Source organism: Podarcis pityusensis (assembly GCF_964106645.2).
Source record: "Podarcis pityusensis genome assembly, chromosome: 9".
Taxonomy (NCBI): domain Eukaryota; kingdom Metazoa; phylum Chordata; class Lepidosauria; order Squamata; family Lacertidae; genus Podarcis; species Podarcis pityusensis.
In genome coordinates this window covers 3358001-3384651 of record NC_138034.1, presented here as the reverse complement: position 1 = coordinate 3384651, position 26651 = coordinate 3358001, and the positions used below count along the sequence as shown (strand labels likewise).

The 26651-nt window shown below is 44.9% G+C and overlaps 2 protein-coding genes across 2 annotated transcripts in view; one reads left to right on the top strand and one right to left on the bottom strand.

Moving 5' to 3' along the window:
* Positions 1 to 2043: 2043 nt before the first annotated feature.
* On the bottom strand, positions 2044 to 19568 carry ZNF518B (zinc finger protein 518B). The gene is given in 6 exon segments (XM_081021519.1): positions 2044 to 4132; positions 4214 to 4251; positions 4253 to 4268; positions 6120 to 6287; positions 6289 to 9295; positions 18985 to 19568. Coding segments are annotated over 5 exon segments (3189 nt in total). The 5' UTR covers positions 9219 to 9295; positions 18985 to 19568; the 3' UTR covers positions 2044 to 4095.
* A 3933-nt stretch (positions 19569 to 23501) lies between these two features.
* The window catches only part of WDR1 (WD repeat domain 1), a 28217-nt gene continuing 25067 nt past the window's right edge, over positions 23502 to 26651 (top strand). Inside the window, exons 1-2 of the mRNA XM_081021535.1 lie at positions 23502 to 23693; positions 24241 to 24362. Coding sequence (XP_080877661.1) covers positions 23678 to 23693; positions 24241 to 24362 — 138 coding nt within the window. The 5' untranslated portion in view covers positions 23502 to 23677. The remainder of the gene's footprint in view (positions 23694 to 24240; positions 24363 to 26651) is intronic.

Here is a 26651-nt window from a genome sequence, read left to right as displayed (position 1 = left end):
TCAGACTGCATCTTCTTCTGTGACGGACAGGGGAGGCTATAGCAACCTCACTGGTGATCCTGTCTGCTTTGGAGATTGGAGGGACACTCTCTTCTATACAGTGGTACCTCGCAAGACGAATGCCTCGCAAGACGGAAAACTCGCAAAACGAAAGGGTTTTTGGTTTTTTGAGTTGCTTCGCAAGACGATTTTCCCTATGGGCTTGCTTCGCAAGACGGAAACGTCTTGCAAGTTTGTTTCCTTTTTCTTAAAACCGTTAATACAGTTGCAACTTGACTTCGAGGAGCAACTCATAGCACGCGGTGTGGTAGCCTTTTTTGAGGTTTTTGAAGACTTTGGTGATTTTTGAAGCTTTTCCAAAACTTTTCCGACACCGTGCTTCGCAAGACGGAAAAAACCACAAGACGAAAAAACTCGCGGAACGAATTAATTTCGTCTTGCAAGGCACCACTGTAGTGGTGATCTCTGCCGCTTTGTGCCCTAACTCAAACTTACTATTACTATGTATACATTTTTAATAGTAAATGCCAAACTCTGGTGCCTTGGAGAAGAATCACTGAAACCACCTGTTACCCACAATGCACTATAGTACATGTTCTCTTTTTTTGTAATCTTTTAAGATGTGGCAGACACAGCCAGGACACACCAGTGCCTAGTCCCAGAAGCACGGCCCAATTCTGACAATCATATTGCAGTCTTTGCTTCCTCAAAGTAGCATCCAAGTCAGACAAGATATGGAAAGAGAACTGACTACTGCTTCTGACAGCAGGTGCCTCAGAATATCAAAATATATCAAAAGTGGATGACGGATGAACACTTCAGTGGATTAGGGCCGACACAGGCAAATAGAAAAAGCAAAGTGCAACTGGCGCTTTTCAGGGTGGTCTATGCATGTATGCAATGCAGAAGCAGCTGTGCTTTTCCCTCCACCCATCACACGGAGCATACACGTACATCACAACCAGCAATATTTTGAATGCACTGCTTAGGTCCCCACCCATGCACTGTGTGGGTTTGAACTGTTGTTGTTGTTTTTCCAGCAGAGGAAGAGGTAATGGAAGAACGCCACATGCAGCAAAGTTTAATAGAAAAGCAGATATTGACAAGGCAAAGCAGAAGACTCCCAAGAAACCAAGGGGACATCTTTTGCACAAGCAGAGCTCCAGATTACACTGTGTAAGGCATGGCAAGAGAAACACAGCCATAATCTGACTCGGCCTAGTGGAAGCATTTCTAGCAGAGCTCCTCTTCATCAGGATGTTGTCAGCGGCTCCTGGATGGTTGCTCAGGAAAGTATAAGTATAAAAGTTTCTTACTGTCCTGTTTTATTTCAGTTTTTACAGAGAGAGGCTATAGAACCCAGCCTCTTGGATAATGGCATTGTCCTGAGTGATTTCCCACACACACACCCATCTCTCCCACTTCCTCATTCATCTCCTATACAAGTACTGTTACATGCCCTCTGTCTTTGAGCTCTTTGCTCTCCTACTTTTAAGGCTCACCAGGTTCTGGGAGAGGAAGGGTCTGGAATGCTTTCTAAAGACACCGTGTCAGTCAGGTGTTGTTCTGGCTCTCCGATTATTTCCCAGCTTTCCCCCTCATCTGCCTCTGAGCTGTGACCTCCCTCAAACCCCTGCTGTTAATCTATATTGTCTTCCTCTTCCTCCTCCCTGGAAAGGTCAGGATGGGGAGGCGGTCTCCACCATCCCTTCTCTGCCCAGTCTCAGACACTCTCCCTGTGAATAACTTGACACAGAACTGGCTCCATTGGGTGGGAGTCCTTTAACTGTTGAGCAGGATGAGAAGCCAGGCAGAGGCTCAGTTAAAGTGGCAATGTAACAAGGGCAGCTCCAGCTTTCTCATGAGAGTTGTTCATGCATCTCTAAGGCTTATGGCATCCCACTGATGCTGCAACTAAGATTCCAGTGCCTTCTACCACCTGCCCAACGACATCTGGATAAACTAGACTTAATGGAACATTGGTTCCCTTCAAAAAGCAGCATTTGGAGTATACTGGAAAAGGAATTACCATGAAACTTGCAATACAATTAGCAATTTACTAAAAATTAGCCTTTTAAAATAAAACAGTGTCTATATTATGAACAAAATACAATTTAGAGGAACTAATCATATGGCTATACTGTACAAAGTGTTCTGTTTACAGGATCCTCTGGAGACAAAACATTACAATATTTCCTAGGGACGCAGGTGGCGTTATGGTCTAAACCACCGAGCATCTTGGGCTTGCCGATCGTAAGGTGGGCAGTTCAAATCCGCACGACAGGGTGAGCTCCCGTTGCTCTGTCCCAGCTTCTGTCCATCTAGCAATTTGATAGCATACCAGCACAAAATAGATAAATAGGTACCATTGCAGCAGGAAGGTAAATGCCATTTCCGTGCACTCTGCTTTCCACCATGGTGTCCTGTTGCACCAGAAGCGGTTTAGTCATGCTGGCCACATGACCTGGAAAGCTGTCTGTGGACAAACACTGGCTCCCTTGGCCTGAAAGTGGAGATAAGTACTGCACCCCATAGTCAAATTTGACTGGACTTAACTGTCCAGGGGTCCTTTACCTTAACAACATTTATGCCATATCTAATGTGCTTATAAAGCTGTACAGATTTCAAATCCTCCATTTTTGCTAGGCCAGTGCATTCCAAAGAACATTTCTTCCTGATGTCAGAGAAAGGGCCAAATCAGACAAGACAATATTCACACAATTGACAGTTTCACTTTTTAAAAGCCATCCACATTTTTCCTAATGGCAAGAGCGGCTTCTCATCTGTTCTGGCCCTAGGTTGCAATCTTATACTTTTCTGGGAACAAAGACCACCAAATAACAGGACTTAGTTCTGAACAAACACGCATGGTAGTACCCTGGAATATGAATGCCCTAGTTGTTCCAGTATCACATATGTAAAGATGAAGTATTGTCCATCTTGTTCTAATTAAAAGGTTATAGGACTGTTGAAACAACCAAGACTAAAAAAAACAAGCAATTGCTAGCCTGTGAGGTACTAACATAGATGAGGTTAAATTTCATGCAAGTTGCTCATGAACCTTGAAATTCAGATCTCTGAACTGAGGCTCTGCTGCCCCAGACTAAAGCAGGCAAGACTTTTTAAAGGAATAAAGGAGGAAATAAGCAAGTGACAGCCAAAAAGGGCTTTGCCAATCTGCATATCCAAGGTTGCTATGAAACCAGAGAACATCAGCCATGAAATCAGGCACTGAAAGAGGTGAGAGGTGGGCGCAGGGCAGGTTTAACCACATTCACGACCCATTGCACTATTACAGCCTTAGCTGCTAATTGACCAAGCAACGAAGGCAAAACCTTAGTTCTCGTCATCCTTTTCAGTCACTGAAATACATCAGATTCTTACAACTTTTCACGTACTTGCAGTGGTGTGAAAGGCAGACATGAGAACTGACCCAAAGAACAGCCATTTCAGCCATAAAGAGAGGAGGGGAAGAGAAGAGTCTGGTAAAGAACTTCTACTGAACTGATCAGCAGATACTTTGATTGAACCAGACATTCAGTTTTAACACTGTATTACAAAGAATTTAATTTTTAAAAGACCAGCCATAAAATGTGCTTTGTGAAAGTTTCAGAAGATAAAATATTTAGGGTCCAGAAGCACAAAAATATCCAACTTAAAAACATTAGAAAAGATGTCAAAATAGCAACCACCACAAATATTCCATTTTTCATGTTGTGATTTAAGTCCAAACATGTAATAGCTTCTTCTTTCTTTCTTTCTTTCTTTCTTTCTTTCTTTCTTTCTTTCTTTCTTTTTCCAAGTAAAAGTAGAGTGGCTGTTGAAATGTGTTCATCATTCTTAATAAGAGAGTTGATGCTGAACTTTCTTTTGTGACAAGGCAATTTTTTAAAAAATGCCTTCTTCTATTGGCATTTTATTTCAAAGTCTTGACTGCCAATCTCTTTAATTGTCAGAAAAGTCCCCTATATTCAGGCCTTGGCACAACTGCACTGCTTTACAAACTAGACCAAAAAGAGCAAGAAGTTCTCCTGCTGAAGTTCTATGGAAATGAATGAGAGCTGTGCAAGAGCACTGTCTTCTTGCAGTGCTTCTTCACACAAGGCACTTTCCTGAGCAGACTGCACCCTTGCTGTTTAAACAGATGATGAAAAAAGAAAACAGATAAATGAAACCTGAATCAATAGTGGCAAAGCGATTATTATATACTTACATTTCCCTGAACAGACTGAAGCTTTTGCATAGATGCTGCCTGGTCACTGTCCTTCCTAATGAACAAAATGGATACCAGCAAATGGTTACTAATAAGCAGACCTTGATTCCCTATGATCAGAGGACTGTTCCAAAAGAATGTCTCCGAAGAACGCAAACAGGCCACAACACAGCAAATGTAGAACAATGTAAAGCAGCGCACATTAGGACCAAACATCTTAGCTTCACAAATAGCACCAATGTGGTCCCAAACTTGCAGTAATCTATCAGAAAAGAATACAGTGGTACCTTGGTTCTCGAACAGCCTAGTTCATGAACAACTTAGAACCCAAACGTTGCAAACCCGGAAGTGAGCGTTCCAGTTGTCGAAAAAAATTTGGAAGTTTTTTTTAAAAAATAATTTTATTGAACATAACAACATATTTTAACAATAAAACATATTATCCAAAAAAAATTCCACTAACTTTTTTTTCTCACCCCCCCCCCAAAATACCCCCCCCCCCGGACTTCCCTCAGCTCCTCTCTCTGGTTTTTCCAAACTTATAATTCTCTGCATATTGTAAAACTGTAAAGATCCTTAACTTATCTGTTTATGTGTTATTAATAATAAATTTGTGAGTGTTTATTCAAAACCTGCCAAGGAGTCCAATTCTAATTATTTTATTTTATTTTATTTTATTTTATTTTATTTGAAGTTTAACGTATCCTGAGCTTCCGTTTTTAGTGTTGCATTTCCATTTTTTGAGAAATCATGCTGGTTGGGCCAGCGAGGAAAAGCATCCTGGCAGCGCTCTGAACCCCAGCCATGAGAGAGGGAGAGAGATCAAAATATTGCACTGATTGGGGCAGTAGGGAAAAGCATTTTAGGGATAGTTTTTCAACAACCTGGAACGGATTAATCCGTTTTGCATTACTTTCTATGGTAAAGAACGCCTTGGTTTTGGAATGTTTTGGTTTTGGAACAGACTTCCGGGACAGATTAAGTTCGAGAATCAAGGTACAGAACCACTGTAACAGAATTGTAGACTTAACAAAAGCAACAGAGAGCTGCCCTCGGACCTGATCCAGCCATTCCTGAAAACCTACCGCATTTTTCGCTCTATAAGACGCACCAGACCACAAGATGCACCTAGTTTTTGGAGGAGGAAAACAAGAAAAAAAATATTCTGAATCTCAGAAGCCAGAACAGCAAGAGGGATCGCTGCGCAGTGAAAGCAGCAATCCCACTTGCTGTTCTGGCTTCTGGGATAGCTGTGCAGCCTGCATTCGCTCCATAAGACGCACACACATTTCCCCTTACTTTTTAGGAGGGAAAAAGCGAGTCTTATAAGAGCAAAAAATACGGTATTCTCTCAGTTTCCTGCTTCATGGCAACTAACCACAGAGCATGCCACACATTCCACATTGGCCAAGTATCAAATCTGATGCTCAAAGGGACTTGAAGATCTGCATGTCAAGATAAAATTGGGACAAAGAAAAATGATGACAGGAGGGAATGGCACAGAAAAACAGTCCCTTTAAATTTCACCTGGCATGCCAAAGGGGTGAGAAAATTATAAAGAAGAGCTCTGTTGGAGCAGACCAAAGCCCCATCTAGTCCAGCGTTGTTTTCACAGTGACTGGCCAGAATGAATGAATGGGGAAGACTGTGTGCATGCGAATGAATGGCCCTCGACTCTGAAAAGGTTGACCCTGCACTAAATGCACACTGAAAAACTTTCAGCATCCAAAACCTGAGGTGAAATACTACAACATTTTACTAGAACTATTTGTTTTCAGTTCTTTTCTACTAGATCAGTTTCCTTATGGTACCGCATGTAGTCAACATTCTCTTTGCTCCAACATTTTCCTGCCCTCCCTCCCTGGCTCACGCTTATTGACTGTAGCTCAATTTCTAATTGTCCCACCCTTTTGTGGTTTCCAGAAAATGTTTCTGCCCATGATTTATCCATTCTTCTTGCTCAGCATACACCCTACTACAAAACCAGCATTTAAACATTTGTTTTGATGCTTCCACTATTGACGAATCCACCTCCTTGCAGTTATTTTTGTGCACCTTCTTTTGTGTCATTCTGTTGTTTCACTTGAGATGATCTATCAAAAGTCTGAAAAGTCAGTCTTTTATAATGTCGTTTCACACTGAGACAACTAATAGTTCTTTCTGATAAAACTGCTTTCAGGACATTGCCTTTGTACTTATTGATAACCTTCATGATACTAATTATTTCTGGTGAATCAACATCAGGGTGGTTTAAGACAACTACTGGCTGGTTACGATGAGGGCATTTTATTAGCTGATCACTTTTGAATGCTACAAGCCTAAGGCATCTCATGAGAGTGGGCACCACTTTAAGGAAGCGTTCCTCTTGAGCTGTGAGTCTCTTCTGGGGCAAAGTGTTTGCAGGATGTGCTCGCTTAGCTTTGTTCTGGGGCTCTTCACCTTTCATGGCCCTTTTGCTTAGCCCACTTGGGCTGCTGCCTTTTTGACATGACAACATACCATTTTGTTGGCTGATACTTGGCACAGAACTAAAAGAGTGGCAAGTGTGACTATGTGACACACAGAGATTTCTAGAAACCTCATTAACTTCATTCTCAGCTGGCAAAGTTGGACCTTTGTCAAGTATGGCAGAAACACAGCAAGGAACTGGCCTTGGGATAAACATTTTGTTGCAATATCGAGAAGGGGAAGGTGACATTTCATCACCATTTTGTTTTTCAGTTGGGGCCTCAGAACTACTGCAGTTTAGCACTCTCAGTAAAGTTCCTTGAGGAATGAAAGCCGGAGAAACAGTGTTTGTTTTTGTAATCACCCTGGTTTTGGTTTTAGCCTCTTTAAGTGTTTCCAATGGTTGTTCTTGCTTATTAGAACACTCATTAGAAAAAGTGGTGCCCTTTGGTCTCCAAGGAGAAGGCACAAGCTCTTGTTCAGATATCATATTTGAGCTAGTTTTTTCACTCTTTTTTTCTGGCGATAACACTTTCTCCTTAGAGGCTTGGCTGTTACTGTGTCTTAATGAAGCAGCTAATTGAGATTTCACATTCGATTCAACAGCAGACATCAGCTGAGCAATCTTTCTGTGCAACAACGATGTGGAGCTTTTCTTCTGTAATGTATCATCCCACTTAATTCCTTCCGGGATATTTACAGCGCCAGAGCTGAGGGAAAACACAGATGAGATCACCGGACCATCTACTGAATCACCTTCATATTTTATACTGTGTGCTTCCACTTCCATATTATCTTTCTTTCTTTTCACATTAATTCCATTTATTACACCTAAGACGTTCTCAGACTCCTCTGAAGCTAGAGGTTTATTCTGCTGTGACACTGCAGCTCTTTCAAAAGGGTGAAACAAATGGGAATCAAACAAATGTGTTTTTGCAGCTACTCTAAGCTCATTCCACTGTTCTTCTTTGGCATTGGTTAAAGTGAAGCGCATGTTACCGAATACTGAGGAAGGCGGTAAACTATTGTTTTTCTGGACAGTAGCTAACAAATCATTTTGGGACTTGTTCTTATCTTCGGAAGAGGGAGCCACTAGGCATATGGCTGGATCTGAACTGGAAGTTATATGTTTATTTTCTGAACATTTTCTCTTTTGAAAGAGTTCTGGGCAATTTGTTTTTTCAGAAGAAAACTCTGCTAAAGGTTGTATAAGATCATATTCTCTCTGTGTGTTTTCTTTGCAAATAGCATTTTCCTCCGGGGTATTTATCAAGCTGCAGTTCAAAGTAGTAGAACTGGCAGAATGCAGACAGTTCTTGTCATTCTCGTTATCTAAAGCACAGGATTCAAGCGTTGGGGGCACACAGTTATTTACTGTTTTTTCTTCTTGTTCTGCACACTGGTTTCCAGATTCTACTTTTTTATATTTCATAGCTTCAGAGGTAGTTCCTTTCGGAGGAATGAGTTTAAGAATCAACTGCTGTGTACCATTATTTCTTTTAATTTCTACTATTTGTGCCAAACAATTATGTGGAACACAAAATTTGGCAGGTGCAACCACTGTTAATGGCATTCCAGGTGTTATAGGCCCTTTTTTGGGAGAATAAACTTCAACTTCCATCAATATATCTTCATTTTTATGGATTCTGACATCAGATAGTTTATTTACATTTTTATCTTGTATGAAGGCTGTACTTTGACTACATTCATCATAAACTGATGGTGAATCAATTTCAGGTATTTCATCTTTAATCCCACAAATCTGAGATAAACGTGAAGGTGTGACCTTCAGAGAAGCTTCCAGGACATGTTTCTTCCACTCCAAATTATGCTCTGGTGAACAATTTCGTTTTTGATCAACTTTTGCAACTGAAATCATTTCTTGCTTCTCAGTTGCGTGTAATCTTTTTGTGTGTTTGACAATATAATCATGCCTAACTGCACCATAGTCACAGTATTTGCACTGGTATGGAAATCTCCCAGTATGTTTCACTAAATGCCTTTGGAATTCCCCTTTGGTGTAAGACACCCAATTGCACTGGGAACAAATAAATTTGATCTTTTCATGTTGAGCTACATGTTTCTTATGTTGTAAGAGATCCTTTGTGGAAAATCGGCATTTGTCACAATAATATTTGTCTGGCTGAAAGTTTTTTACGTTGAAGGCTCTTTGAGGCTTACTGGGGGACATTTTCTCTTGGGCTTCAGTGTCCTGCAGTGCAACTGCAGGCGCAATCTGAAAATTGAGAGTGGACAGCACACTCAACGGGCACTTGCTACAGACATGGTAGTCATCTTCAATATCTTGGCATTTCTGCTGATGCAACTGTAGTGCCAAAATGTCTTGCACACATCTACACTTATTACAACTTATTGGATACAATTCACTTCCCTCAGCTTCTTTATATGCAAAATTGCAGTTTTCATCATTTGCTTTTATTGTATTTGCTTTATCAACTTTTGTTTGCTTTGGCAATGTAGTCAATGACCGAGGCCCTTTGTTCCCTTGGCTGGCAGTTAATATTGGTAAGACTTTTCTTGTTTTCTTCAGCTGCATTTCAAAAGCCGATCTTGCACCGATTCACCTGCTTCAGATGTCATAGCCGCTCACATGTGACGTTCGTCCCAAAGCTGCTGCAAAGGAAGCATATGAAGAAGGGTTTCTAAGTAAGTATATGCAACTCCTCACATTTTAATTCAACAACAATACTCACTCGCAAGCACTTTGCATGGAAATAAGTCCCATGGATTTCAATGGAAAATCCTTCCAAGTAAGCGTGCTTGGATCAGTCTTTAAAAACTGTTGTATGAACATAGGGCTCTTCCTTATGATTGGGAACCCTGTTTGGATTTTTTTTTTTTTTTATGAATTGCTTCCCATGAAGCATCCTGAAGCAATTAATAATAAATAAATATATAAGCACCATTTCAAATTGTATACAGATGCAGGCAGAAATAAGAATCTCCACTTAATACATGAGCATGCCCATATATATCTTCTGCAATCTTCTCCAAGTCTTTGGCATGGTTTAAGATACAAATCGGGGGTGGGACTGTGGCTTGGATCCAGAGGTCTTGCCAAGCAAACTATGGATGGGTTGTTGCCCATGGGCAGCCCTGTTTTCCCCTAAAAGCATTCTGGAAGGCACCCTAACTCACTGAAGCAAGTTTGCAGGTGAAACGGAGGAGGGTGTAGACTGGGATGGGGAGGTCTTTGATACACACCCACCCCACAAGCAGAAGTGTCTTTTGTTAACATGGCAAGGTCTTCAAATTCAGCTAATTCAAAGGTCTACAAAATTTCTGCTGAAATTCTGCTTTAGTATTACTGTGAATGTGCTATGCAGAAAGGGAACTGACACTCAGCAGTAACATATTCAAATTAGGAACATTAAATAAACTTGTGCAAGTCTGCCAGTGTATTCTTGAAGCCCATCCTATGCATGTTTACACAGATCCTTCCAAGTTCATTTGGTCTTACGTGTGTAAGACTGCAGCTTCAAAAGTTGAGGAAAGGACCAAATGATAATTGTATCTGGTCATAGTGACAGAAAATAAAGTTTTGTCATATTATTGAAGCACAATACTGAAGCCAAAGAATGAAGTATTTTGAATGTAAAGCCAAATTAGATACATCTCCATGAAGCCACCAAGAAAATAATAGGTGTAAACACCCCCCCCCCATTCCAAAGATATGAAATAATCATTTGCCCTGGATGTGATGTGTGTTAGGATATTTCCGTTCCACCTTAAAAGGGAGCAGGCTGTGAGTCACAGAGTCTGCATATTTCCTGTTCACAGGATGTTTATGTTTTCTGTTGCTTTCGTTTCTCTCTCTGTGTCGTAGACACTAAAGCAGGCAGTCATGTTTTTCTGTGTTCTGATCAACGCTGAATAAACTTGTAAATAATGCTCTCCTGAGTGCAACTTTTGGCTGTGCATTATCTGCTGATAGAGTGTGCATGAGCTCTGGAATGTGACAAGATATTTTCTAGAAACTCATGTCACTAATTGATGATACTGCGTGCCTACGGGAGATCGATGGATCGTCCGGCAGACGGCTTGGGGCCATGATGGACTTTGTCTCCCTGGCAGTATCCCAACAACAGGTTTCGGGCCCAGATTCACGGCACTTACAGGAGAGTAAGACTGCGACAGACTGCGTTGAGGTATGTGGGAAAAGCGAAAGTGAGGCTTTTCTGTTTGCCGCGGCAAGGGCTTCAGATGTCCGGCTGGCCTAATTGGTCTGGGAGCCGAGCCAAGCAGACTTCGTGATTAATGGGAGCCAAGATAAGGAGTCTCTGAAGTGAAATAGGGCTCAAGGCTCAAGTAAAAAGCTGGAATGGAGTTTTTCCAAGCTTCTGAGGCTGCTGAGTGCCCAAAGTTAAATCGGCACAATTATAAAACCTGGGCTGTGTGGTGTGAGAGTTTGCTGCGTCAGTTTGGAGTGTGGCATACTGTGTGTGAGGCCCCTCCAGTTCCTCTGACAGATAGATGGAAGGCCCAAGATTTAAGGGCGATAGACATAATAGTCTTGTCCGTCTCTCTGGAGGAAATTAAAACGCTTGTTGGCAACACCACTGCACGTAAGATGTGAAATGCTTTGAAAGTAGCCCATCTGCCAGTCATCCCAGCCCAGAGTTTGACTGCATTGGAGGTCCTGGCTGTTTCCCAGAATGCGAGTGAATGCAGGGATGCCGAGGGCACCGGTTGCAAGCTGCAGGGGGAGCTGACTGTCACGTCATCCCAGGCAGCATTCCAGCCTCCAGGGGGAGCCAAGGAGTCGGCAGCTGAGAGCTGTGTTTCTCATGGGAGCCAAGGTCATCGCCTTTGCAGAGGCCGGAAGGGCAAAGGTAAACAGAGGCAGACGCCTGCAGATGGCCAGAAGCAGAGGGAGGGTGAAGAGCCCACGCCAGTGGAAAACAAGGCTTTGTTTGCTGGCACAGCTTCACCAAAGGCTAAAGCCAGGTTTATTGTTGATTCAGGGAGTACCCGCCATGTCTCAAAAGACCGCCATCTCTTTATCTCCTTCAAACCTCAAGAAGGTGAGATCCACCTGGCTGACGGAAAGACATTGCGGATCGCAGGAGAAGGGACTGTGAGACTGGCAAGTCTGCACACTACCATCAAAGATGTACTATATGTTCCAGGTGCTGCAGACAATTTGCTCAGTGTCCCACAGCTTACTGGGCGTGGTTTTGAGATTTCCTTCAAGAGGAGCGTCTGTGTCATCAGAAAAGGCAAAGAGGACATTTTGCATGCAAAGTTTATGGATGGCTTGTTCTGTATAACTTATGATGACAATGGTGCTGTTGTGTCTAATGTTGATTCTTGTTGTGTTGCACAAACTAACAAAGTACTTCATGCAGGATGCATTCACGATGCACATCGAAGGTTTTGTCACCTCTCTTGGAAGGCACTGGCCAAGATGCCAGAGATGGTTGAGGGTTTGAACATCAAAGCCTGTAAGTTTCACATGAAATGTGTATCTTGTGCAGAGAACAAGGTGAAGGTTGCTCCAAAAGGCAAGGAGTCTAGCAGGCAGGCTTCCAAACCCTACCAGCTAGTGCACGCAGACCTGGTTGGTCCACTTACGCCCTCTTTGGGTGGAGCAAGGTACTTCATGGTTCTAATTGACTCTTTTTCCAGGTACATTCATGTGTTTATGCTCGAGCAGAAATTGCAAGCGTTTCCGAAGTTCAAGGCATTCTGTGCTTGGTTGGAGAATGTTCACAGTAAACGTATTGGCTGTCTGTTTACTGATCGAGGCGGGGAGTTCACTTCTCAGCAGTTTGAAGCTTTCCTGACTGAGAAGGGAATCCAGCATGACTTGTCAACGCCTAGATCGCCATGGATGAATGGGCTTGCGGAGCGAGCAAATCAAACGTTGCTGCAAGGAATGAAAACATTGTTGCATGATGCCAATCTCCCTGATAAGTATTGGGGGGAGGCTCTGTCAAATTTTGTTTACACTTTTAATCGCAGATTGTCATCACCTATTGGCTGTACTCCCTATGAGAAGATGTTTGGTAAGAAACCCAACATCAAGCACATGAGAATCTTTGGTTCTGACATGTGGGTACACACCCCACAAAGCAACAAGCTTGGGAAGCGTGGGGCACATGGTTTGTTCATGGGGTACGAAAAAGGTGCATACAGGGTGTGGATGACTGACTCTAAGTCCATTAAGTTCACAAAGAGTGTTGAGTACAATCCTAAGTGGGGGGAAAATGTGGGAATTTTCCAGAGTTACCCAGAGGAGGATGAAGGTGATGTGAAGAAAGCAGATAATGTTGAGGAAGCTGAGGAAGCTGATGATGATGATGATGATGATGATCAGAGTTCGGATTCCAGTTCAGTGGGCGGCGCTGCTGCTGGTGTCAGTGACAGTGATGACACAGCAGACTACAAGAGCGCAAAGGCCTCAGTCAGACCATCTGATGCGTCTGACAATGATCTGGAAGAACCACTGTTCACCATTGGTCATTTTTCTCCTAAGAAGGAGGAGATGAGTCCAGAAGACTTGCGTCTAGTACGCAGATCTGAAAGAGCGACCAAGGGCAGACCTCCAAAGAGATTTGCTGATGAGTTTGCTAAGACAGCAACTGCTGTTCTTAGTAGCTCAGAGAAGGTATGGGAACCTTCAAGCTTCAAAGAGGTTCAGGAGTTAACCTCTAAAGATGCTGAGCCTTGGCTTAATGCCATGAAGGCTGAAGTTGATTCCTTGAATAGGAACCAAACTTCGGAACTGGTGTGGGAGTCATAAAGCCACGGCAAAGGCTTGTAATATTGCAGGGTGCCCCCTGACCTCGGCTGACCAGCACTCTGAGCTTTACAATGTATTGGAATGTATTGGAGTTGTGTTTCCTCTGGGCAGTGATGACCCTATATGGTGATGGGGGCAATAAAAGCCTTGACCGGATGAGGTAACGTGAGACATTGGCAAACGGCCATGCGGCTGGAGAGAGACAAAGGATAATAAAGAAGCTACAGGAGGAGAGGGAAGTTCGAAAGGAGCAGCTCATACCATCCTGAAAATATTGCTGGCTCTCTGTGTCTTTATTTTATACTAAACTGCGCCATTTGTAACGGCTGGCTCCGACAAGTGGTGCCCCGTGTGAGGCAGAATAAAAGAATACGTCTGAGGCTTTTAAAAGAAAACCGTGTGAGGCAACTTAAAGGAAACAGTCTGAGGCAGACTAAGAGGATTTTAAAAGAAACCCGTGTGAGGTTTTTCGATCCAAGCAACGGATATCATCGGCTCACCACGCCCGGCAAGGGTTTCAAGCACTAATCATCTTCGGATCCCTGGTGAGTTCGATCCCTTTTTTTTATATTGATTTTAGAAAAATGGGCAGCTCTTTGTCTACTCCCCAACAGAAATTTTTAAAAGACTTAAAATTTCTCCTCTCCTCCAACAAATTGGAAGTTCCAGAGGGTGATTTGATACAGCTCATTCTGGCCATCGAAGAGCATTCCCCCTGGTTTCCTGCAGATGGGACTTGGGAATTAAAACTTTGGGACAAGATTGGGGCACATTTTCATGGGCACCCCAGCATAGGTGTTCGGATTCTTAATGCATGGTGCAAGGTTCGTTACGCCATGGGCTCTTTATCACCAAAAAATATCTCCATGGCTGCATTGCCAACACAACCTCCAGCTTCTTTAATTCAGCCTGCTGTGCTGCCATCTGTTCCAATACTTGCTTTGCCAGCAGCTCCAGACCCCAAACCTCCGGACTACAGTTCCTCACCTGAGGACCCAATCCTGCAAAAATACCGTGGTCTGGCTGGCAATGATCCTGCTCTTTCAGCGGCAGAACCAGAACCTTTTCAACGTGCAGTCCTTGCCTGTTCCTTAATTCAGGATACTATGGCATTCCCTGTTATTGTGCCCCCTGCTGGTGCCCCAGCAGGCACCCAAGCCCAACACCAACCTTTTGACTTTAAGATCTTGAGAGAGCTGCAACAGTCAGTAAAGGCCAATGGACTCCAAGCCCCATATACGCAGGCGCTTTTAGAAGCCACATTAGCCCAGCTCTTGGTTCCAGAGGACATCAAGCTTTTGGCCCATACAGTGTTACCCCCATCGGCTGGTGTTTTGTTTGCCCACGAATGGGAAACTGCCTGCCGTGCTTATGCTCCAGCCTTGTTACAACAAGTCAGAGGAAATAATCCAAATGTTACCCTTGCAGACGTCACAGATGCCATGTTGGGGCGTGGTCCCTTCGCTCAAGCTTCAGTGCAAGCCACACTGCTGCAAATCTTATTGAGGGACACTGCTCTTGCTGCTAAACAAACAATGAGAAAAATCCCAGAACCCACCAGTATTCAGTCAAGGTGGGGTTCAATCAGGCAAGAGGCAAGAGAATCATATTCTTCCTTTATGGATAGGCTGCTTACAGCAGTGAGTCGCCAAATTGAAAATCCTGAAGCCAAACAAATAATTATCAAACAATTGGCCTTTGAAAATGCCAATGAGGATTGTAAGGTTCCGTTACGACCGATAATACACAATCCTGCCACAGACACAGCAGCCATGCTTCGCATTTGTCAGTCTGTACGTACAGCCACCCACAAGGCTCATCTGCTGGCAACAGCGCTAAATGAAAACCAGCCTGTAGCCACCGATACAACTTGTTTCCAGTGTGGCAAACCAGGATCACCGATACCCCAGTGGGGGTAGAACAGTGGCCTCTACCAAAAGAAAAATCCGCAGCAGCGGCACCAGCTATCTCTGACCAGCTTATTTCTGAACAATTGACATTCGGCCACATTGAACCATCTTCATCCCACTGGCTCCAGCAGACAGGGAACAGTTTGCTTTTACATTGCCAGTATATAACAATTCGCAGCCCACCCAGCGATATCAGTGGGTTGTCCTGCCTCAAGGCATGCGGAACTCCCCTACACTTTGTCAACATTTTGTGGGTGAAGCATTGAAACCTTTCCGCATGCGCCACCTAGAGGTGCTGCACACGAGCTGCATCTGGCAGTGTTTGCCTTCCTAACCATTTGCCTTGCCATCCTTTGCTGCACCGTTATACAAGGAAGAGAAGCAGACGACCAGTCCAGTTGAAACCACCATATTTCACCTCATCGGCTGGCAAGCAGCTGTTGTCAGCTTCCTACTCTGGCTGGCAGTATCCACGGCTCAGCCACTTTCGAACTAGAAGAACAGCGTTGTTGAATAAGACTTTTAGGGGAGAAAATTATCATAAGATATGGAGGGATGATATTTTTGTACAAGATATGATTATGTTTGCCAGTTTATTGCATGCTTCTAAATGTTGGGTGTGTATGCCAGTCATTCCGGCATAATGCTTCATGGTGTGCCTGTCAATGGATCTTTTCAATTTACTAATATTATATCCCCTAAGCAAACTTTTTGGCCTCCAGTACAATTGACCCTCCATGAGCCTGCCCCCATTTATTTTCAAATTAAAGAGGGGAAAGAATCATGGGGCATATATCCAAACTGTCAATATACATTGAATTTCACTTTTAATAGCTCTTGTTCTCTTACAGAAACATACAGTGACCAATCTCAGTGCTATAGGAGTGACACCAGTGCATGGCTAATAAACTAGAAAGGAAGCCTACCATGCAGCTTGGAATCAGAATTCTTATATTCTTGGCTTCCGGATGGAAGTTGGCTTCGACATTTATTGATTTTAGTGATCATTATAGTAGTTATTTGTGTTATTTTGTGTTGCTGTATCCAATGTATTCCTTCTTTAATTTCTATATGTACTGCATGGTTCTCCAGTCCGCAGCCCACTTCCGGTGTCAAAGAGTCGCTTATCGCGCTCGATATAACCGTATTGGTACTGATATATATGGCTCTGAAATAAAATAAAGAAAGAGGGCATGTGGGAGTCATAAAGCCACGGCAAAGGCTTGTAATATTGCAGGGTGCCCCCTGACCTCGGCTGACCAGCACTCTGAGCTTTACAATGTATTGGAATGTATTGGAGTTGTGTTTCCTCTGGGCAGTGATGACCCTATATGGTGATGGGGGCAATAAAAGCCTTGACCGGATGAGGTAACGTGAGACATTGGCAAACGGCCATGCGGCTGGAGAGAGACAAAGGATAATAAAGAAGCTACAGGAGGAGAGGGAAGTTCGAAAGGAGCAGCTCATACCATCCTGAAAATATTGCTGGCTCTCTGTGTCTTTATTTTATGCTAAACTGCACCATTTGTAACGGCTGGCTCCGACAAACTGGTACCGGTAGTCCCAGGAATGAGACTGGTTGGCAGCAAATGGGTCTTCAAGGCCAAGACAGACCAGAATGGCAAGGTTGTCAGACACAAAGCCAAATTGGTTGCCAGAGGTTTTTCACAGGTACCAGGACAGGATTACCACGAGACCTACTCACCCACAGTCAAATATGAGAGCATTCGGCTGATGCTCAAGATCGCTGCGGAGGAGAAACTGCATGTTTCCCATCATGACATTAATACAGCTTTTTTGTACAGGATTTTGGGGGAGGAGCTGTTTATGCTTCCACCTGATGGGATGCAGATACAGAAGGGAATGGTCTGTAAACTGCGGAAATCCTTATATGGTCTCAAGCAGAGTGCCAGGTGTTGGAACATGAAACTCACTGAGACATTGCTTACTCTAGGTTTTCACCAGGGCAAAGCTGATCCATGTGTGTTTGTCAAGGAGGAGGGGCAAAACAAACTGTATTGTTTATGTTTTGTTGATGATCTTCTGATGTTTTGGAAGAATCAGGCTTTGTACCAAAGCACCCTAGCTCAGCTGAAGGAGCACTTTGACATGAAGGATCTTGGTGAGGTATCCAACTATCTTTCTCTGCAGGTGGAGAGGGACCAAACGGGTAATTTTCTGGTACACCAAACACAGAAAATTGCTGATGTATTAACCAGGTTGAATTTGGTTGATGCAAACCCAGCAGACACACCGATGGTGACAGGTTACCTGGTAGACAGTACTGCTGAAGCGTTTTCTGACACAACGCTGTACAGATGCATTCTAGGCAAGTTGAATTTCATTGCTAGATGCTCAAGACCTGACATTGCTGTAAGCACTAACCTGCTTAACAGACATGCTAACAATCCTTCTGTTCAGGATTGGAAAGCTCTGAAGCGCATAGCCCGCTATTTGAAAGGGACTATGCACTACAGGCTGAGGTTCACCAGTCAGAAGACTGGAGGTCTTGAAATCTTTGCAGATGCAAGTTTTGGAAGTGACACCACGGATGGTACAAGCACTTCTGGAGTATGCTACATGTACAACCACTGTCTGTTTGACTGGCTGTGCAAGAAGCAGACGACAGTGAGCCTAAGTTCCTGTGAAGCAGAACTCAATGCTCTGTCATTTTCACTCATGGATTGTGAATGGTTGATGCAACTGTTTAGGGACATCAGAATTTCTGTGAAATGTCCTATACAAGTGTATCAAGACAATAGATCGTGTTTGGCTTTGCTGAACTCGGAGAGTTGCAAGCAAAGGACCAAGTACTTGCAGATTAAGCTACATCGTGCAAGGGAGTGTATTCAGAAAGGACTCATTCAGGTGTCCTACATGCCAGGAAATGAAATTCCTGCTGATCTGTTGTCTAAGGTTGTTAACAGAGAACAACTTAAGGTTTACGTACAAAGGTTGCAGTTGGGTTGAACCACAGGTACTACAGGTTACACGGAAAGGGGGAGGATGTTAGGATATTTCCGTTCCACCTTAAAAGGGAGCAGGCTGTGAGTCACAGAGTCTGTGTATTTCCTGTTCACAGGATGTTTATGTTTTCTGTTGCTTTCGTTTCTCTCTCTGTGTCGTAGGCACTAAAGCAGGCAGTCAAAAACATGTTCTGATCAACACTGAATAAACTTGTAAATAATGCTCTCCTGAGTGCAACTTTTGGCTGTGCATTATCTGCTGATAGAGTGTGCATGAGCTCTGGAATGTGACAACGATATTTTCTAGAAACTCATTTCACTAATTGATGATACTGCGTGCCTACGGGAGATCGATGGATCGTCCGGCAGACGGCTTGGGGCCATGATGGACTTTGTCTCCCTGGCAGTATCCCAACAATGCGTGCACTGCATCAGATCTAGGGCAGTGCAGACAATTCCTGCCCCCTCCCAAGGTGCCGAGCTGAGGGGGTACAAAATAAAGAAAAATCAACTGTACCAAAAGGAAAGATCCTGAAAAGAAGAAATATTTAAGCGGGGGGGGGGGGGGGAGGTGTGCCAAATGTTCGACTTTGCCAAAGTCCATCCTTGTTGACAAATTATCTTGAAGAGGCAAAAAACCAGGTATCTTATGTAAGAAGTTATGTAAATATACATGCTCACCCGGCAGTTAATTTCATCGGGGACAGCGGGGCTTACATCCAAATAAAGAGTCCGCATCTGTGAGTGGACCTCTCTGGCGCCAGTTCTGTGCTCCCCATTGACCTGAGCATGGAAAGGCGCGGGCGCAGATCCAGTCCAACGCAGACTTCTGGGGACTTGAGCTCCGATGCAGGAGGACCGGCTTCCCAGATTCCTCCTCCTCCTCCTCCTCCGCTCTCCTCCCAAGGACACGAGATGCTGCGCTCCTCCGAAATGGCGCAGGGACGCGCGCGCGAGCTCCGAGCAGCCGCTTCCCCGGCTTGGTGGCCGGCAGCGCAGCCGGGCGCGCACGCCGAGGGCTCCGAGGAGAGAAAGGGGCTGGCGGGGAGGGAGGGAGGGCGACAGGAACCCGGCGGAGAGAGAGAAAGAGAAAGAGAGAAAGAAAGAGAGAGAAGAAAGAGAGCTCAGGCAGCCCTGGCGAGGCGGAGCTGCAGCTGGAGCAGCGGCTTGGCCGGCGAGGCTGGAGGGAGGCTCTCCGCCAAAGCGCCCGGCTAAGCGGCGCCTCCGCCCCTTCTGGCGGCGCGGCGGAGGAACTGACCTCAGCTCCGCGACTCGGCGGCGCCTCCAGCTGCTCGCTCCCCGCTGGCTGGCGAGGCGCGGGGGCGCGCCGGGAATCGCCTACAATTCCTGGAATCTGAGCGTTGGAAGGGAGCCCGAGGGTCATCTAGTCCAACCCCCTGCAAAGCACGAATCTGCAGCTGCCCCTTGCCGGGATCCACCTGCCTGCAGCCTTGGCGCTATCAGGATGATTATGCCTTGCTGAGATCTCCTGCGCTGCCTGGAGCCTTTTCCCCACTTACTTAGGAGCAGCGCTTTTTTTCTTTAAAAAAATGTTTAGGGGCTATTCTCATTTTCCTACTCATCTTGAAATACTTCCCCTCAATGAGGCCAAACTTAGATTCACAAAATGTTTAGGGGTATGTGTGCCCCTGCGCCCCCCCCCCCAGAAAAAAGCACTGCTTGGGAGCAACAGGGTGGGGCTTCCTTTGGGAGAGGGTCTCCAGGGCTCCACTCTCCTACCCATGTGCGGAGCCAGTGGGGGGCAGAGAGGAGGTAGCTGCCCCCCATCAAGTAAATAAATAAAAATACCTATCTAAAAGTAGAAATTGGAGAAAGTTTGAATTTTTTTTTTTTATTATTTTTTTTTGAGCACTTGGGGTCAAAAGAAAGTAATTTAAAGCAACTGTTGAGACATTTCATTCCGAATCTGCAGAGCCAGACAGGGGATGATGACAGGTGGGTTAGATTTTAGTAGTACAGTAGCTAGGCTTACATATGCTGGTCTTTATACAAGGTATTGGGAGCACAGGATGTCTCCTCAGTGCCTTCCAGGATATGTTTCTGAGATAGGATCTCATAATGTGGATCTCCTGTCATATTAAGTAATGTTAACCTTCTTGGCCATGCCATGATTGACAGCAGAGGTTCCCAAACTTACAGTGGCGAAGCTGCATGCTCCACTACCAGGGTGGAGAGCAAGCAGGGAGAGCAGGCCATTCCTCTGCCACTGCAAACTTATTAGGCCTAACACCCACTTTTCAGGAAAAAAAATACTCAGCGCCCCTCTGGAAATCTCCCTTCTTTAACTTGTTAGGACCTGTTGGCGGACTTTACTACCCATCGGTTATAAATTGCATTTTGTGTGTTTATTTGGAAAATAAAGTAATCACTAGTCTGTGTTACATTGGTAAACATCATTATACAACAGATGAAACATGTACAAACAGTTTTTCAGAATTGGACAAAGAGGTGGACTAGGACCCGGGATTAAAATCCAATGGGGCAGATCCAACTACTGTGCTTGCTAGATCTTGCTGAAAAGAAGTGCCACAGACAGACTAGAGGGGTGTAGATTATTGTGGGAGAAATCAGTACAGTGAAATCAATATAAGAAATCAAGCAGGGGCATCTGGAGAAATAATTATTTTTCAGTTTTCCTGTATTGCACAAAACACAGCTGCAGAGCACATCTACTGCTGAAACAGAACTGGTGTTTGAAGGGTGTAGGGGGCATGGAAAGGTGAGTAGTGGAAATCGATGCTTTATCTAACTCCGGGGGGGGGGGACCAAGGCAACGTACCTGCTGTCTTGAGAGGAGCAATTTGGAGTTGCATTTCCCCAAACTTATCATATTATCAAGGAAATCCATTTTTGCAGGGGTAAATCAGCAGGGTAGGAGCTGTTTGAATGGGATGCAGCACTATTTTTTTCAAGATAAAGAGGTACTGGAACTCACCATGAACGCCTCCCTTGTTCTCTTATAATGCCAATTGTGAGGTGACTGCTTCAAGTGGCAGGATCCACAGCAGCAGCAGATCCGGCCTCCAAAGAATGCATCTGCCACCACTGCTGCTGCTGCTGCTGCCACTCACTCCTTGGAGGCTGGATCTCCTTGCTCCCCACCCACCCCCACGTGCCACCTCTACAACCTCTCAGTAAATAGGAGGGGCTCCTGGTCTCTTCCCACCCACAGGGAGAAAATGACAGAGGCTGCCCTCTGGGGTCTTGTAGCCATGATTCAGAGCAGGTGTCTCCCCATCCTCCATGATGGCCTTTGATTCCTGCTTCAACCATCGGGCACAGGTGACCTGATTCCCTCCCTTGTTCCTGATGTAGATCTTCACTCACTCCTTCTTCCTTGGCGGGGGGAGGAGGTGCCATTTTGTGGTTCGCCTTAGGTGCCAAAATGTCTTAGACCAGCCCCGGTGACACTACTTAACTGGAAATGCAAGCAGCTTCAATTGTACATTTATGATGTGGTGTGGTGTGGTATGGCTAAGCCCTAAGAGAAGACAGAACATCTCTGGAGGTCTCACGTGGTGCATTGGATTTGACTGTTGGAGTGCTTCCAACTATGCTCAACCTATATATCTATATTTATTCTATATTCTGGGAAATGGTTTGTCTGATTGTTTGTTCTCTGTGCATTTGGACTTACCAAGCCATATCTTCCAGGCCCCTGGCTGAGTTGCTGCTACAGCTTCTTTGACTTTCTTCTCCTGTTGGCATCTCTTCATCTGAGGGTGTTTCTGCTGCTTTTGCAATCCCTGCTTCCTTACCTCCCTGCTATGCTCTTTAGACAAGACAGAGAGGATTTATGTCACTCCAGCTACTCTCCCCGTTTCTAGGCAGCCACACATCTTCCAAGCTACCTTGCTCCTTTCTGCAGGCCTCCATCTTGCATTTTCTTTGGTAGTAGGTGGACCAGTTGCACCCATCCAGCTGCCACATCTTCAGAGCAGCAAGACTCTGATATGAGAGAATAAATCCTTCAGAATATAGTACTATTTACTTCTGTGTAAACATGCATAGGATTGAGCCATTTTACCTCTCTTGGGCTGAAGTCAATGGTCTTTTGATTGAGCTTCAATCATTAAGATTTCTACAGTTATTTGGTATGACGTTCTGTCAAAAGGAAGGTAAAATAAGCAAGGTAATGTAAAATATGGATATACAGCTAGATGCTGCAGTGGCATTTCTGAAAAGTAACCGTGACTATATGACTTGATTGCTGCAACGTTTGATAATCCCAGTGAGGTAACATTCCCTGAGCAGCATGTGAGACAGAAAAACAGATTTTCCCTAGAGGAAACAGCAGATGACCCCATTCTTGAACCAAAACACACATTTCATATAGAAATTTTCGATGTTGTGGTGGTTGAAACAATTGCTCACACACAAAACAAACAGTGCCTTTTAGAGACGAGTATGGTTTGGGTTCAGCAGCTCTGTGGACACGGCACTAGGATTATGCAGCAATTTGGGTTATGCAGCTCCGGATTCAAAATTGCTGCATAATCCACAGTGCTGTTGATCACTCAGCCCAGTGCACTCCGCTTTTAATGCCACCAGTGGGGGGGTCCGAGGGCGGTGCAACATTCTGAGCCCAGAAATTCATGCAAAACAGAGTTGCAGCAAATTGCCTTCCCTCTCACAGTGCTCTCACTTGCAACGGAGGCCTTCCTTGTGCTGATGACTTGCATGCTTTTAAAGGTTGGTTTTTTATTTATTTGCTTTTTTCCATAATCCCTGCCTCGCGTGCATTCGTTGAAAGAGAAAGCGAGGGGACCCAAACCGCCACACGAGCACAGATTTCTTCCACCTTCCCAGGGGAGCAAGAGAGAGAAAGCCACAGAAAGAAAAACAATCCAGCCCATGCACCCCTCTTGCTCTTTTCCCCGCGCCGTATCTCTGGGCGCCCGTCGCCCGATCAGGCCACGCACGCCACGCACGCGATGACGCCAGCCCGCCGCGCAGCTCCGGCTCCGGCGGGGGCGGGGCTTGGCGGGCTTCGGCGCCTCCCGCTCGGCGGCATTTCCGGGTCGGGCGGGCTCTAGCAGCAGCGTCGCCGTCAGCTGGAAGCCGCTCCTCCCCGCGCGCGGCGCCGCGGCTCGAGCAGAGTTGACTATATATGGTCAAAGCCAGGGGGAGAGGGCGAAAAGCTGCGCGGGCGGGCGGGCGGGCGGGCGCTTCCTGGTTCGTGCAGCTGGGAGGGGACGTCGCCGCCGCCGCCGCCGCCGCGGGAGGGAATTGGCAGCGCTGCGAAGCGGATTGTGCGCCCCCCTCTTGCCCGCCCCCCGCACCCCTTGGCCCTTCTCGGATCCGAGGCAGCAGCAGCAGCAGCGGCGGCGGCGGGGAGCCGGGGGAGGCGAAGATGCCGCATGAGCTGAGTGAGTAGGCAGAGAGACCCCCCCCCCCGCCTGTGTGCAATGCCTGCAAGCGGCGCTGCTGCAGCTGCTGCTTCCTCCTCCTCCTGCTGCTGCTGCTCCTGGCGAGGAGCGGCGCCCATTTGCCCGCGCGGTGCCTGGGCTCGCCCTTTCTCCTGTCATTCGGGGCCACGTTGCTGCAGCCTCCCCGGGCGGGGGGGGGCATTTACCCCGGGGGAGGAGGAAAGGGAGCGGGGGATGTGTGGAACGCCATCCAGCCCCTCGCAGGCAAAGCTCCTGCGCAAGCAGCGACGTTGCCCAGGGCATTTTTCTCCTTGCAACCTTCCCTTTGCAGTTGGCCAAGTTAGGAGGCGGGGGGTCTTTTCTCTGGTCGGGGAGTCTCCCCCCCCCCCAAGTCTCCTCCCCCCCCCCCAGTACAATTTCTCCACTTAGCATTCAGCAACAGGTCAAATAGCAAATGTATCTGGAGTTGTTTGCGCTCTTGCTTCTTGCTGGCCTCCCGTTGTTAATAGGTGTGTCTTTTTCTCTCTCCCCCCCCCCCCATTTGTAGAAAAAGTGTTTGCCAGTCTCCCGCAGGTTGAGAGAGGCGTCTCCAAGATCATTGGGGGAGATCCAAAGGGCAATAACTTTCTGTATACGAATGGAAAATGTGTCATCATCCGCAACATTGATGTAATGTACCCTCATTTTTACATTGATTCATTTTTACATTGATTCTTACTGATGGTTTTCTTTTTAAGCCTTAATGCTTCTCCTTTGCTGTTCTATTGAGGTCAGGGATCTGTGACAATTTAGGAGGGCATTGGAGTGAAAGCAGAATGACTCACAGGAGCTGAGAATAACCAGAGAGATGTTGAGGCTGCATGTGGAAACGCCCTGAAATCTAACATGATAAAGGGCAGCATGTTTTAAATAAAAAAGAAAGCTCTTAAAATACAAATAAAAGTGGAGTGGGGGGAAGAGATCAGTGGTATTATGAAGTATTTTTCAGTACTGAAGTAAATATGGAAAGCTTATAGAATGTTGAATGTATGAAAACATCCTATAGAAATTAAAGGGTATTTCTTTTCTCCTGTTGTGTTTTCCCTAATCTGGTGAACAGCATCACTCAAATCCAATGTGTCTCTTTGCTTCATGGGAATATCTGTGTTTTGTATGAGAATATTTTCATATTTGGAACCTAATTAGTAGTCAAAAATCACTCCCTTTTTAAGTTATAGCCATGAGGTAGGACTATAGTTGCAAAATACTTTCTTTGCTTACTGTCTTAGGACAGGATTGTAGCAAGCAGTTCTGGATACCTTAGAGCTATGATTAAAAGTAGAGCATTTGTGTTGTAGTAGCTACAATGTGGAATTGTCTTTCAGAGCTTTTCACAGTCTACTGAGATCTATCTCTTATATATTTATTGGCGCTTTAATACTTCTGTGTGACAGATCTTGAATATGGTGAACCAAACTTTTTAGTTTTGGTAACAAATGGGGAAATTCATCTTTCTCTCTTGTATCACTGAAAACAATGTAGCAATTTGTTACACTGGAGGTTTTAATGTGGTTTGGATTACTGGTACAGAACTCATGTGGGGAGTTGGACATGTGATTGCTTATATTTTCTGTTTTAGGAAAAACACTAGTCATGGGAGTCGCTTTAATTTCAAGTGTTGGCATCCACATTCTAGAAACTAGAAATACATTAGGCAAAACTTTTAAGATGTGGCTGTAAGAACATAAGGAGAGGCCTACTGAGCCAGACCAAAGGCCGATCTAGTCTGGTGTGCTGTTTCGGTAGTCAGATGGATGCCTGTGGGAGGCTGGTGGAACATGAGCACAGCAGCGCTCTTCCCAGTTGTTCCCCAGCAACAGGTGAAGTGTGGCATCAGACAAGACCCTGCAAACCCCCTGTAGGAGGAGGGCTGTGGTCCTGGTGATCAAAAATCTTGGCTCACTACAAAATCTGGGGGGCGGGGAGGGGGAATTGTTGACCAGTTGAAACCACTGCCTAATAAACATGAGTGGCCAGACATATAACTTGGGCAACAGATGTTTGTATTGTGCATAGATAGGAGCAGGAGAGCCTGGTTGTGACATAATTGAGGCTACATGCCTGAGGATTCGTGGACCAGAACCTCCCCAGAACATGGAGAATTTTATCTGTATTATACTTTGCAACAGGTAGGTCTCCTGGCACAGCTAGGATGGCCGCTAGTGACACAGATGAGGATCATGCAGGACTAAGAGTTGTGTTATTCATTACATTTCACTTTTATTTTGTATACAGCCTTTCTATGTTGCTATACACAAGGCGATTTACAGCAACAAAATATTCAGCAAAGAACACACACCTTATAATAATGTGATCCAATACAAAAAGTCATAATAAAACATAACTTTAAAATAGAATGACTTACATCAAATAAAGTGAAATTCAACAATCTATTAGAATGTAATAGTACACAATAAAATTAACCCTCATCACAGCAAATAATAATTAAACAAATTCACTCTCAATAATTACTGAACTGTGATCAATAAAAATAAGTGCAAGTCAAAATGCATAAAATACCACAATACATACAAAACCACATAAAAGGATCAAATTGAGAAACAAAGACACAGAACTTATAAAACGGTTTTTTAAAAATCCCTGAACTCTTCTTCTCCCTTCGCAGCTGGGAGAGGCTACTTGCTCAGCTGGACTTGACTGAGGTGGGGAAGGCGAGGCTCTTTCTCCCTTCTTTGCACTTCCTCGCTGAGGAAGCTGACTTCTGCTAAATTATTTTAGAGTCTTTCTGTTGGTTTTCTTTTGGTGGGACTTTTCCAAACAACTTCCAGCCAGGAGCACTGTGGACTTTTGTTCTTTTAGTGAAGAACTTATTTGTTACTTAACCTATGATAGGTATCTGAGACAGAATGTGGAAGAAGAGGCATTCTGCCTACAGTTGACTGCTAAGCCAGTATCTCT